At 44.0% G+C, this 13,520-nt stretch overlaps 1 protein-coding gene across 1 annotated transcript; it reads left to right on the top strand.

The window, feature by feature from the left end:
• Positions 1-2,856: 2,856 nt before the first annotated feature.
• On the top strand, positions 2,857-13,150 carry LOC122556363 (P2Y purinoceptor 1-like). The gene is made up of 2 exons (XM_043702997.1): positions 2,857-3,395; positions 11,946-13,150. The coding sequence occupies exon 2, from the start codon at positions 11,991-11,993 to the stop codon at positions 12,996-12,998; it is 1,008 nt and encodes a 335-aa protein (XP_043558932.1). The 5' UTR covers positions 2,857-3,395; positions 11,946-11,990; the 3' UTR covers positions 12,999-13,150.
• The last annotated feature ends 370 nt before the right edge of the window (positions 13,151-13,520 follow it).

Here is a 13,520-nt window from a genome sequence, read left to right as displayed (position 1 = left end):
GGGCTGGAGCAGAAAGCAGAGATGGACTCAGCTCCATGTAGCTGGGTGAAGGATGCTGCAGATCATTTGCAGAGCTACAGTGGACGTGCGAAGATCAGTCAAGAGAAATGAACTTGGTATGCTGCCTGGTTACAGCAGCTGCAGCAATGCCTGCTCTCACCAGGGGGAGCTCTGGTGTTTAATTCTCAAATATACCTTGGCAAGACTGGAGATTAGTGTATTTAAGAGTTAGTAGAACAAGGGAGAGAGAGTTGAGGTTAAGAGGGAGGTTAGGAAGGGGAAACCTCTAGCAAATAATTATACATCTGCTTTTGCAGCTGTAACTTTGTATTCCTCCCTCTGTTCTATCCCCTTATGATCTTTAATGGTCTGATCTGTCTGCACTTCATGCAGAACAAAACTTTTCACTGTACCTCGGTACATGTGACAATTTGGGGTGGTTCAGTGGTTAGTACAGCTGCCTCACAGTGCCAGGGATCGATTCCACCCTCAGGTGACTGTCTGTGTGGAGTGTACATGTTCTCCCGGTGTCTGCGTGTTTTTCCTCCCACCGTCTAAAGATGTGCAGGTTAGGTAGATTGGCTGCACTAGATTGTCCGGGGTGGGGGAATGGGCAGGCTAGGTGGATTATGCAAAGGTGAGGACTGCAGATGCTGGAAACCAGAATCTAGATTAGAGTGGTGCTGGAAAAGCACATCAGGTCAGGCAGCATCCAAGGACCAGGAAACTCGACATTTCGGGCAAAAGCCCTTCATCAAGAATAGAGGTTAGGTGGATTAGCCATGGGAAATGCAGGGTTGCAGGGATGGGGTGGGTGCAGTGGGATACTCTCTGGAGGGTACTTGGAGACTTGATGGGCCGAATGGCCTGCTTCCGCACTGTAGACTAAAATTGGGCCCTTGAAGACCGAAATGGGTGAATTTATTACGGGGAACAAAGAAATGGCAGAAGAGTTGAATTGGTACTTTAGATCTGTCTTCACTGGGGAAGACACGAGCAATCTCCCAGATGTAATAGTGACTGAAGGACCTGAACTGAAGGGAATTTATATTAGGCAGGAAATGGTGTTGGAGAGACTGTTAGGTCTGAAGGTTGGTAAGTGCCCAGGACCTGATGGTCTACATCCCAGGGCACTGAAGGAGGTGGGTCTAGAAATCGTGGATGCATTGGTGATCATTTTCCAATGTTCTATAGATTCAGGATCAGTTCCTGCGGATTGGAGGGTGGCTAATGTTGTCCCACTTTTTAAGAGAGGAGGGAGAGAGAAAACAGAGAATTATAGACTGACCTCAGTGGTGGGAAAAATGCAGGAGTCAATTATAAAGGACAAAATAATGACATATCTGGATAGCAATAACAGGATAGGTCAGAGTCAGTATGGATTTATGAAGGGGAAATCATGCTTGACTAATCTTCTGGAATTTTTTGAGGATGTAACTCTGAAGATGGACAAGTGAGATCCAGTGGATGTAGTATATCTGGACTTTCAGAAAGCCTTTGATAAAGTCCCACATAAGAGGTTAGTGAGCAAAATTAGGGCACATGGTATTAGGGGCAAAATACTGACATGGATTGAAAATTGGTTGGCTGACAGGAAACAAAGAGTAGTGATAAATGGCTCCCTTTCGGAATGGCAGGCGGTGACCAGTGGTGTGCCGCAAGGATCAGTGCTGGGACCGCAGCTTTTTACAATGTACATTAATGATATAGATGAAGGTATTAAAAGTAATATTAGCAAATTTGCTGATGACATAAAGCTGGGTGGCAGGGTGAAATGTGAGGAGGATGTTAGGAGAATACGGGGTGACCTGGACAGGCTAGGTGAGTGGACGGATGCATGGCAGATGCAGTTTAATGTGGATAAATGTGTGGTTATCCACTTTGGTGGCAAGAACAGGAAGACAGATTACTACCTAAATGGAGTCAAGTTAGGTAAAGGGGCAGTACAACGAGATCTGGGTGTTCTTGTACATCAGTCAATGAAAGCAAGCATGCAGGTACAGCAGGCAGTGAAGAAAGCTAATAGCATGCTGGCCTTCATAACAAGAGGAATTGAGTATAGAAGCAAAGAGATCCTTCTGCAGCTGTAGAGGGCCCTGGTGAAACTGCACCTGGAATATTGTGCGCAGTTTTGGTCTCCAAATTTGAGGAAAGACATTTTGGCTATTGAGGGAGTGAAGTGTAGGTTGACAAGGTCAATTCCTGGAATGGTGGGACTATCTTATGTTGAAAGATTGGAGCGACTGGGCTTGTATACACGTGAGTTTAGAAGGCTAAGAGGGGATCAGATTGAGACGTATAAGATTATTAAAGGATTGGACACTCTGGAGGCTGGAAGCATGTTTCCGGTGATGGGTGAGTCCTGAACCAGAGGACACAGTTTAAAAATAAGGGGTAGGCAACTTAGAACAGAGTTGAGGAGAAACTTCTTCACCCAGAGAGTGGTGGGTGTGTGGAATGCTCTGCCCCAGAAGGCTGTGGAGGCCAAGTCTCTGGATACTTTCAAGAAAGAGTTGGATAGAGCTCCTAAGGATAGTGGAATCAAGGGTTATGGGGATAAGGCAGGAACAGGATACTGATTGAGGGTGATCAGCCATGATCATAATGAATGGTGGTGCTGGCTCGAAGGGCAGAATGGCCTACACCTGCACCTATTGTCTATTGTAGGGATTCTGTGATTTGATAATGAATCAAATCAAATTTTTTAAAAAAGTTGTCACAAAAAAGCTGCACCTCTCTTTCCCACCAACAGCCATCACTACATACATGAAAAACCTAACTTTTGAGCACTCCCTTTAGCATCCGTATCCTGGCTGCAACGAAAACCATCCTCCTGCTGGAAGTGCCTCAAAGAGCAGTGTTGTTGTTGCCTCGGATGTGAGATGCCTGTTGAAGCAGGACCCACTGGTGAAAGCTCATTCCTCATGTAGCCTTTCCTCCCTGACTTCCGCGAGTTTTAATGCAAGGTGTCTGAGGGGGACAAAGTCGACTGTGAAAGAAAGTAAACAGTAAATGGAAGTTAAGGGACATTCGCCATCTGTGCTGGTGGGCATTGGCTGAAATCCGCTTTGGGGACTGAAGACGGAAAAGTTCAGATCAGTCCCCCCCCTCACTCTCTGTTTCGTTTCTGGTGATCAGTTTGGAGTTGTTTCTTCGGCAAATGTGAGGTCGATGTGTGACCGCGAGTGGAAGTCTGGAACAACCACGAGGAAGAGCTGAGCGTGGGCAGACAGAGAGAGTTTGCAGTTCAGGGGTGTTCCTGCTGGACCCGGGGGCAGTGTGCTGCGGAGGAGACACATCCCCCCCTCTATCGAGATTCTCATTCCCCAGGGGCTGGCTGGTGGAAGAAACAGCGCAGACAGAGAGAGAGAGAGAGAGGAGCTCTGCATCCTGCAGTAAGTGGAAGGGAAAGTTACTGTTGTTGGGTGGGTGGGGGGGACCTCGGGAGCGCTGCTGTGATTGTGGGAGATTCGATGAGCTTTCTAACTTGGGCAACCTCCCCGTTGTCAGCCGGGGACCAGGGTAACCGCGAGTCTGCTGGCATCCCGCATTGTGTCCGCCTCTGGTATTCAAGGCAAATCTCACTCACACATGTCAACTGGACATGCGAGCTTTGGTCAGGTTGTACAGTCCTGCCACTCCCGAGTTTCCAGTCCCGAGTTTGACTGCGATTGCTGAGTTGCACTGCCTTTCCCGAGTTATACTGACATTCCTGATTCACTCTGCCATTCCTGATTTAGATTGTCATTCCCGATTCATTCTGCCATTCCCGATTCATTCTGCCATTCCTGATTCATTCTGCCATTCCTGATTCATTCTACCAGTCCTGATTTATACTGCCATTCGAGTGATATATTACCATTCTTAGGTTACACTATCAATTCCTAGTTATACTTCCATCCCCACATTCCCAGATTATACTTCCCAGATTATACTGTCAAACCGGAGTTATATTGTCAGTTCTGAGTTCACCTGTAATTCTTGAGTTATACAATCACTCCTGGTCTACACTGCCTTTCACATCTGCAGTGCTTTTTTCCTGGTTCTGTTTCCATTCCTGAGTTTCACTGTCATTTCCAAGTTATGATGTGCCGGTGTCAGACTGGGGTGGACAACGTTAAAAATCACACGAGGTCTTCAGATGCTGGAGATTAGAGTCGAGAGTGTGGTGCTGGAAAAGCACATCAGGTCAGGCAGCATCTGAGGAGCAGGAGAATCAACGTTTCAGGCAAAAAGCCCTTCATCAGGCACCACACTCTTAACTAAAAATCTCATAACACCAGGTTATAGTCCAACAGGTTTGTTTGAAAGCACTAGCTTTCAGAACGCTGCTCTTTCGTCAGGTAGCTGTAACCTCACACTTTAATGCATTGTCTGAGCTGAGATATCATCTATTTTTATAAAACCTTAAGTTAGCTTGAGAATGTGACTTAAAAGAAGTTCTGGGATTTACATATTAATGAACTGAAACCTGCAACCCATTCTAAAAGATGAAAGACTTAACAGCAATGAAGGATTGTTCAATATATCATCAGTTGCATGATACTGTCATCTTTTGCTATAAATTCTATGTTCTATATAAATTTTATGATTCTGCTCTACTAGTTACCTGAAGAAGGAGCAGGGTTTAGATCAGAGTGGTGCTGGAAGAGCATAGCAGGTCAGGCAGCATCCGAGGAGCAGGAAAATCGACATTTCAGGCAAATGCCCTTCGCCAGGAATAGAGGCAGGAAGCCTCCAGGGTGGAGCGATAAATAGAGGTGGGGTGGGGGGTGGGGTTGGGGAGAAAGTAGCAGAGAGTACAATAGGTGAATGGGGGTGGGGAGGGAGGTGATAGGTCGGAGAGGAGGGTGGGGGAAGGTAGCAAAGAGTAAAAGCTTCAGAAGGAGCAGCAGTCTGAAAGCTCGTTCTTCCAAAATACCTGTTGGACTATAACCTGTGTGTGATTTTTAACTTTGTCCATTCCCAACTTTTACTGCCATTCCCGAGTTATATTGTCATTTCCCAGTTATAATGCCAATTGTCAGTTACTCTTCCCATGTTTTCCCATCAGTTTTCATTTGAGCGTACGATTGTGTAACATGGAAATCAAACATTCCCATTAATTCTGTTGTCTACCCAGCAGATGGGTGACCTTACAGTTGCCCCACAATGGTTCTCTGCTGTGTAACTGCAGTCTCAGTGAATTCTGCTGAATGTTGGACATGCAGTGTTTCTGAGCACGGTGTATGCTCTCTGCCAGATGAGAGACATCCCTCCTAAGTGTTAATGGAAGAGGTGCAGAGGTGTTCTTCCCTGTGTAAGGGGATCAAGAGTTACTGGGTGAAGGCAAGAGAATGGAGTTGAGAAATATATCAGCCATGATTGAATGGCAGGGCAGAATTGATGGAACAAATGATTTACTCCTGTTCCTATACCTTCAGACGTTATAGTGTCCTGGTCAATATCCATTACTCAACCATCATCAAAAAAGGAGATGGTCAATACCACATTGGTTGATGTGTGCATAGATTTAACTGCCCAAATATAACATTGATCAGGAGCACTGTGGAAAGAGAGGTCGGAGAGGAGGGTTTGTCTACAGAGTCAGTATGGGTGGAAGTCAGAAACAGGAAAGGAGCAGTCAATTTCTTGTGAGTTTTCTACATGCCCCCAATAACAACAGAGACACGGAGGAGCAGATTGGGAGGCAGATTTTGGAAATGCATAGAAGTAACAGAGTTGTTGTCATGGGTGGCTTTAACTTCCCTAATGTTAATTGGAACCTCATTAGTGCAAATTGTTTGGATGGGGCAGTTTTTGTCAGGTGCGTCCAGGAAGGATTCCTGATGCAATTTGTAGTCAAACCGACTAGAGGGGAAGCCATTTGGGATGTGATGCTTGACAATGAACCAGAACAGGTGTCAGATCTCTCGGTGAGAGAGTATTTCGGTGAGAGTGATCACAACTCCCTGACCTTTACTCTCGTCATGGAGAGAGATAGGAGCAGATGGTATGGGAAAGTACTTAATCAGGATGGGGAGGGAAGAATTACAATGCTATTGGGCAGGAACTGGGGAGCCTAACTTGGGAACAGATCTTCTCAGGGAAAAGCATGACGGAAATGTGGAGATTGTTTAGGGAGCACTTGCTGAGAGTGCTGGACAGGTTTGTCCCACTGAGGCAGGAAGGGATGGTAGGGTGAAGGAACCTTGGCTGTCGAGGGATGTGGAACATCTAGTCAAGAGGAAGAAGGAAGCTTACTTAAGGTTGAGGAGGCAAGGATCAGACAGAGCTTTAGAGGGTTACAAGTAGCAAGAAGGTACTGAAGAAGGAGGCATGAAAAGGCTTTAGTGGGTGGGATTAAGGAAAACCCTAAGGCATTCTACAGTTATCTGAGGAACAAGAGGATGGCCAGAGCGAGGGTAGGGCCAATTAGGGATAATGGAGGGAACTTGTATCTGGAGTCAGGGGAAGTAGGAGAGGTCCTTAATGAATACTTTGCTTCAATATTCACTACTGAGAGAGACATTGGTGTTTCTGAGGACAGTGTGAAACAGACTGGTATGCTGGAACAGATTGATGTTAAGAAGAAGGACGTGTTGAAAATTTTGAAAAACATAAGGATAGATAAGTTTCCTGGGCCAGATGGGATATACCGAAGGTTACTACAGGAAGTGAGGGAAGAGATTGCTGCGCCTTTGGTGATGATCTTTGCATCCTCATTGTCCACTGGAGTAGTACCACATGATTGGAGGGAGGCAAATGTTATTCCTTTGTTCAAGAAAGGGAATAGGGATAATCCTGGGAATTACAGACTAGTCTGTTTTACATCAGTGGTGGGCAAAGTATTGGAGACAATTCTGAGAGACAGGATTTATGGTTACTTAGAAAACCATAGTTTGATTAGAGGTAGTCAGCATGGCTTTATGAGGGGCAGGTCATACATCACAAACCTTGTTGAATTCTTTGCGGGATGTGACAAACACATAGTTGAAGGTAGAGCAGTGGATGTGTTGTACATGGGTTTTAACAAGGTGTTTGATAAGGTTCCGCATGAAAGGCTCATTCAGAAAGTAAGGAGGCAAGGGTTACAGGGAAACCTGTCTGTCTGGATTCAGAATTGATGGCCCATAGAAGACAGAGGGTGGTGTGAGATGGAAAGTATTCAGCCTGGAGCTCGGTGACCAGTGGTGTTCCAGGGATTGGTTCTAGGACCTCTGCTGTTTGTGATTTTTATAAATGACTTGGATGAGGGAGTGTAAGGTTGATTAGTAAGTTTGCGGTGACACAAAGGTTGGTGGAGTTGTGGGTAGTGTGGAAGGCTGTTGTAGGTGGCAATGGAACATTGATGGGATGCAGAACTGGGCTGAGAATTGGCAGATGGAGTTCAACTTGGAAAAGTGTGACGTTATTCACTTTGGAAGGTCAAAAATGAATGCAGAAAATAGGGTTAAAGGCAGTATTCTTGGCAGTGTTGAGGAACAGAGGGAACTTGGTGTCCATGTCCAGAGATCCCTCAAAGTTGCCACCAAAGTTGATAAGGTTGTTAAGAAGGTATATGGTGTGTTGGCTTTCATTCGCAGAAGCATTGAGTTTCAGAGCCGTGAGGTTATGCTGCAGCTTTGTCGAGCGGTGGTTAGACCACACTTGGAATATTGTGTTCAGTTCTGATCGCCTCATTATAGGAAAGATGTGGAAGGTTTAGAGAGGATGCAGAAGAGATTTACTAGGATGCTGCCTGGACTGGAGGGCATGTTAATGAAGAAAGGTTGAGGGAGCTAGGGCTTTTCTCATTGAAATGAAGAAGGATGGGAGGTGACTTGATAGAGATGTACAAGATTTGAGAAGCAAAAATAGAGTGGATAGCCAGAAACTTTTTCCCATGGCAGAAATGTTTATCATGACGGGGCATAATTTTAAAATAGGGGAGATATCAGAGGTAGGTTCTTTACACTGAGAGTGGTGGGTGTGTGGACTGTACAGCCAGCAGTGGTAGTAGAGTCAGATACATTAGGGACATTTAAGCGACTCTTGGATAGGCGCATGGAAGATAGTACAATAAAGAGTATGTAGGTTAGTCTGATCTTAGAGTAGGATAAAAGGCTGGCACATTGAGGTCCAAAGGGCTGTACTGTTCTATGTTCTACTTAATCAAAGTAAAGTACTTTGAGATATCCTGCAGTCACAGATCATAGCGATATGCAGTGCAGAAACAGACACTTCGGTCCAACTCATCTATGCCGACCAGATATCCTAAATTAATCTAGTCCCATTTGCCAGCACTTGGTCCATATCCCTCTAAACTCTTCCTATTCATATATCCATCCAGATGCCTTTTAAATATCGTCATTGTACCAGCCTCCACCATTTCCACTGGCAGCTCATTCCATACACACACCACCCTCTGTGAGGAAATGTTGACCCCAGTCTTGAGGGGTGCTCTATCAGTCATTTTTCTCATTTACAAATTGTCTCACAGTATAAAGCAATTATGCTATCAAATGGATTTAAAACATGGAGAAAAATAAACAAAGAACTATGGATGTTGGGATTCCAAACTAAAACAGAAATTGCTGGAGAAACTCAGCAGGTCTGGCAGCATCTGAGGAGAGAAAGTAGAATTAATGTTTTTCCAGCAATCTCTGTTTTTGTTGAAACAAGGAAGGGTCCAGTATTGGCAATGCTCTGTCCTGCAGTGGCAGAGTGCAGTGATAGTCTCTTTGAAGACTGGAAGGCTCATTAATTTTCTGGAGTGGGTTTCAAGCAATCTGAACCTACAATTTCCTTAAACCTTGAATTCCCACTTAGTGTGCCGAACGAAGTGATCACTGTGGTAAAAGGAAGTCTACGCTCTTGTGAATGACCATGACTACATACAAAGTACGGTAAGAGCCCTACAGACTTCACATTCCATAGAATCACAGAACCTCTATAGTGTGGGAGCAGGCCATTCAGCTCATTGAGTCCACACTGACTGTCTGAACAGCATCCCACCCAGACCTATTCCCCCTACTCTATTCCTGTAACCCAACATTTTCCATGACTAATCCACCCAGTGCACATCCCTGGACACTGCAGGCAATTTAGTATGGCCTATACACTGAACATGCACATCTCTGAACTATGGGAGGAAACCCATACAGGGACGGGGAGAATGTGCAAACTCCACACACACAGTCACTTGAGGCTGGAATTGAACCTGGGTGCTTTGAGGCAGCAGTGCTGAGCACTGAGCCACCGTGTCACCCATGTCTGAAATAAAACCATAAGACCATATATATAGAGCATAATTAGGCCATTCATCCCATCAAGCCTGCCCTGCTATTTGATCATGGCTGATATGTTTCTCATCCCCATTCTCCTGCCTTCTCCCTGTAATGTTTCATCCCCTTACTGATCAAAACTCGATCTATCTCTATCTTAAATGCATTAAATGATTTGACCTCCACAACGTTTTGCAGCAATAAGTTCCACAGAGCCACCACCCTCTGGCTGAAGAAGTTCCTCCTTATCTCAGTTCAAAAGCATCATCCCTTCACTCTGAGGCTGTGGCACTGATCCTCGCCTGCCCTATTGTTGCTGGACCTTGCTTCTTTCACTCACGGTCAGTTAGTTACACGTAGAGTAAAGGTATTTCTTTATTACCTGCCTACTAGGACTTCTGTAGCTAAAAGAATTGCCCAGCGTTCTGAAAATAAGGAGCTTTTGCTACACTTAGACAAAGCACTGGTCAAACCACACTGTGAACAATTTTTGTCTCCTTGTCTAAGGGAAGGTTATTGGCAGTCCAGAGGAGGTTTACTAGGTTGATTACGGATATTGAGAGTTTCTCTTAAGAGGAGAGGTTGAGTAGGTTGATCTTGTACTCATTGGCGTTTAAAAGAATGAGCAGACTTCTTATTAAACATGATTATTACCAGAGTCTCTTACCAGAGGACATCATCTCAGAATCAAGAGTCGTAAATTCAAAACAGAGATGAGGAGGAATTTCTTCTCCCAGTGAGCAGTGAATCTGTGGAATACTTTATGCAGAGACCTGTCGAGGCTGGGTCATTCAGTATATTCAGGGCTGAGAGAGACAGACTTTTAATTAGTAAAGGATCAAGGATAATGGGGATAAGGCAGGTAAATGGATTTGAGGGTTATCAGATCAGTTGTGATCTCATTGAAAGATGGAGCAGAGTTAATAGGCTTAATGACCTCTACCTGTGCTGTAAACATCTACCTAGTTCCACTTCATTTATTGTTTGATGGGATGTGGATATAGTAAATCCTAATTCCTCATGAACTCTTTGGTTCTTTTGGCCACTTCAGAGGACTGTTAAGAGGCAACTACATGCCTGCACTCTGGAGTTACATCTAGACTAGGCCAGGTAACAATTAACAATCATTAGTTATTTTGTAAAGGTTGCAGAGGTAGTAATTGAATTAAATTTTTACTATATGCCATGGTGCGATTCAAGCCCAAACCTGAGCACTTTAACCTGGGCCACGGGATGACTGGCCCAGTAAAAATATCCCAACGCCTTCTGCAAAATTGGATGCTGACAGGAAGGTGGTTTGTCTTTGGGGGTATCCACATCCTATCCAAAACAGCAGAGCAATTCTTATTAAAATAATCTGTCTCCATTGCCCCATTCCTTCGTCATTGTATTTAAGTGACATTGAGTGAGCTGGGTGAATGAGATGTACCAATAGCTCTTCACATATTCAGAAAACCACAAAGCGTTTCTCAGACAATTAAATACTTTTGAAGTGAAGTCACTGATGTAATGTGAAGGCACTCAGAAGTTAATTTGTACACCTCAAGTCTCCATAAATAACATTGCAATAGCAACTAGATAACCCTGTTCTGGAGCTGATTTGGAGACGCCGGTGTTGGACTGGGCTGTACAAAGTTAAAAATCATACAATACCAGGTTATAGTCCAACAGGTTTATTTGGAAGCACTAGCTTTCGGAGCGCTGCTCCTTCATCAGGTGGTTGTGGAGAATCTCCACAGCTGCCCAATGAAGGAGCAGTGCTTTAAAAGCTAGTGCTTCCAAATAAACCTGTTGGACTATAACCTTGTGTTGTGCGATTTTTAACTTTGTTCTAGAGCTGACAGTTAAGGGATAAATCCAGACACTAGGAAGATCTCTTCATCCACAAGTGGTGCTGAACTTGTGCACCACTTGGTGTTATGGTTTGAAATTTCATTGAAAAAATGGAAACTACAACAATGTGGCACTCCCTCTGCACCTCACTGGTGTAACAAACTAGATTGTATCTTCAGATCTGCAGAATGTGACTTGAGTTTTCTAATGCAGAGGTGAGAAGGCAACTTAGTAAAACCGACACTATGTCAGCACTCAGACAAGATCTACCTGTAGAATTATGCAACATTACAAGGAATCATTTTCAGAGAGAAAGGAGTGAAGAGGGTAACAGATGCAGAAGAATAATAATTTCAATTTAACTATTGTCCCTGGAGCACTGCTTTTCGAGGAGGTTTCAATACAACAAACACATTTCCAACAACAATATGGTACATTGATAGCACACCTTTAACATAGTGAAACTAGCAAGGTTTTGGAGCATTATCATACTAACGTTGACATTACGTCATATCAGGCCAGATGACCAAAAGCTTGTTGAAAACAGTAGATTTTAATTAGTTGCTTCAGGTAGGGGAGAGAAAGGAGAAATTTAGAGAAGAAATTTCAGAGCTTAGGAGTTTGGCAATTGAAGCAATAACCACCACTGTTAAAGCTATTGAAATCAGGGACTCAAAAGAGGTGAGGTTTGGAACAGCGCTGAGGTATTAGAAGGTTCTAAATCTGAATGGAGATAGAGAATAATGAGATATCTGAACGTAATGATGAGAGTTCCAATTCCATTAGTTGTTAGACTGAGAGCCAATATAATAGAGAAAAATTCATAATATGTGTCAAATTTAAATCTCTCCTTGGTTACTCTTTCAGATATTCTCATAATCGGAGGAACATGAGCCACCTTGTTTATTGTGAATGAAAGGCCTTCAAGCAGATACAATGGCAAACCTGCCATCTAATAACTGCTCCCTCAACAAAGAATTGGAATCTTGCTATCTGCCCATCATGTACATTATTGTGTTTGTCACTGGATTAATCGGAAACAGTGTTGCTCTCTGGATGTTCATCTTTCACATTAGGCCTTGGAGTAGCATCACCGTTTACATGTTTAATCTCGTCCTGGCTGACCTCTTCTACGTCTTCTCTCTGCCGGTTTTAATATTTTACTATTTCAAGGAAAGCGACTGGATCTTCGGGGAGGCCCTGTGCAAACTGCAGAGGTTCATTTTCCACGTTAACCTCTACGGGAGCATCTTGTTTCTGACCTGCATCAGTGTCCACAGGTACACGGGGGTGGTGCACCCCATGAGATCACTGGGCAGGTTGAAGAAAAAATCGGCAACCATTGTGTGCGTGTGCGTGTGGGTTGTGGTCATGGCTGGCATCTCCCCAATACTGTACTTCTCCCGAATACGACAGGACACCAATAAAGCAAACTTTTCTCGACCAGATGCAAATAAAACAATAAAAACCATTTGCTATGACACCACGTCTAAAGAGCTCTTGGACACTTATTTCATTTACAGCATGCTGACTACATTCTTTGGTTTCTGCGTCCCCTTTTCCACCATCCTGGTCTGTTATGGATTTATTGTGAAGGCCTTAATATCTAACGACATGAGGACACCACTCCGGGGCAAGTCTGTGCGTCTCGTCATCATTGTGTTGGCCGTCTTTGCCACCTCCTACCTCCCCTTTCATGTGATGAAGAATCTTAACCTACAGTCCAGACTGTATTACCAAGGGCCAGAGACATGCGAGTGGAACAAGAGGGTCTACGCCACTTATCAAGTGACCCGCGGGCTTGCCAGCCTCAATAGCTGTGTGGACCCTATCTTGTACTTCCTGGCGGGAGACACTTTCAGGAGGAGATTCACTACTACTGCTTCAAAGTTTATCAATCGGAATGAGTCTATAGTCTAGGAGATTAAAGAATTCACTTTGTGCCACAATAGCCAAGTAATAAAATGATGACGATTCCTTCAAAACCAAAACAAGGTAACCTCGATTATCTGAACGACGTGGACGGGGAGTATTTTGTTTGGATAATCGAATGTTCAGGAAATCAAATGTTTGGATATTAGTTTACCCAAGCATCGGGAACTTGAGATCTTGTTCAGATAATCCGAAATTGGATAATCGATGTTCGGATAATCGAGGTTGCTCTGTAATGTACATTTACATAAAACTTTTAATGTAGTTTAAATGCCCCAAGACACTTCCCTGGAGCATTATCAGAAAACTGTGACAAGTCAGTATTAAGGCAGGTGACCAGAAGTTTGATCAAACAGGCAGTATTTTAACATAACGGAGAAATATTGAGGAAGTTGGAAAGGATTGAGAAGGGAATTGCAGAGATTAGGTTGCAGGCTGGAATATATATGAGGTCAAGATTTCTTACAAAAAATGATTGTATGAGGTTTGGATGAGGTTACAATGAAAAGG

The sequence above is a fragment of the Chiloscyllium plagiosum genome, chromosome 13, assembly GCF_004010195.1.
Source record: "Chiloscyllium plagiosum isolate BGI_BamShark_2017 chromosome 13, ASM401019v2, whole genome shotgun sequence".
In the NCBI taxonomy this organism is placed as follows: domain Eukaryota; kingdom Metazoa; phylum Chordata; class Chondrichthyes; order Orectolobiformes; family Hemiscylliidae; genus Chiloscyllium; species Chiloscyllium plagiosum.
The sequence above is the reverse complement of the archived record's forward strand: the minus strand, read 5'-3'. Positions and strand labels throughout refer to the sequence as shown.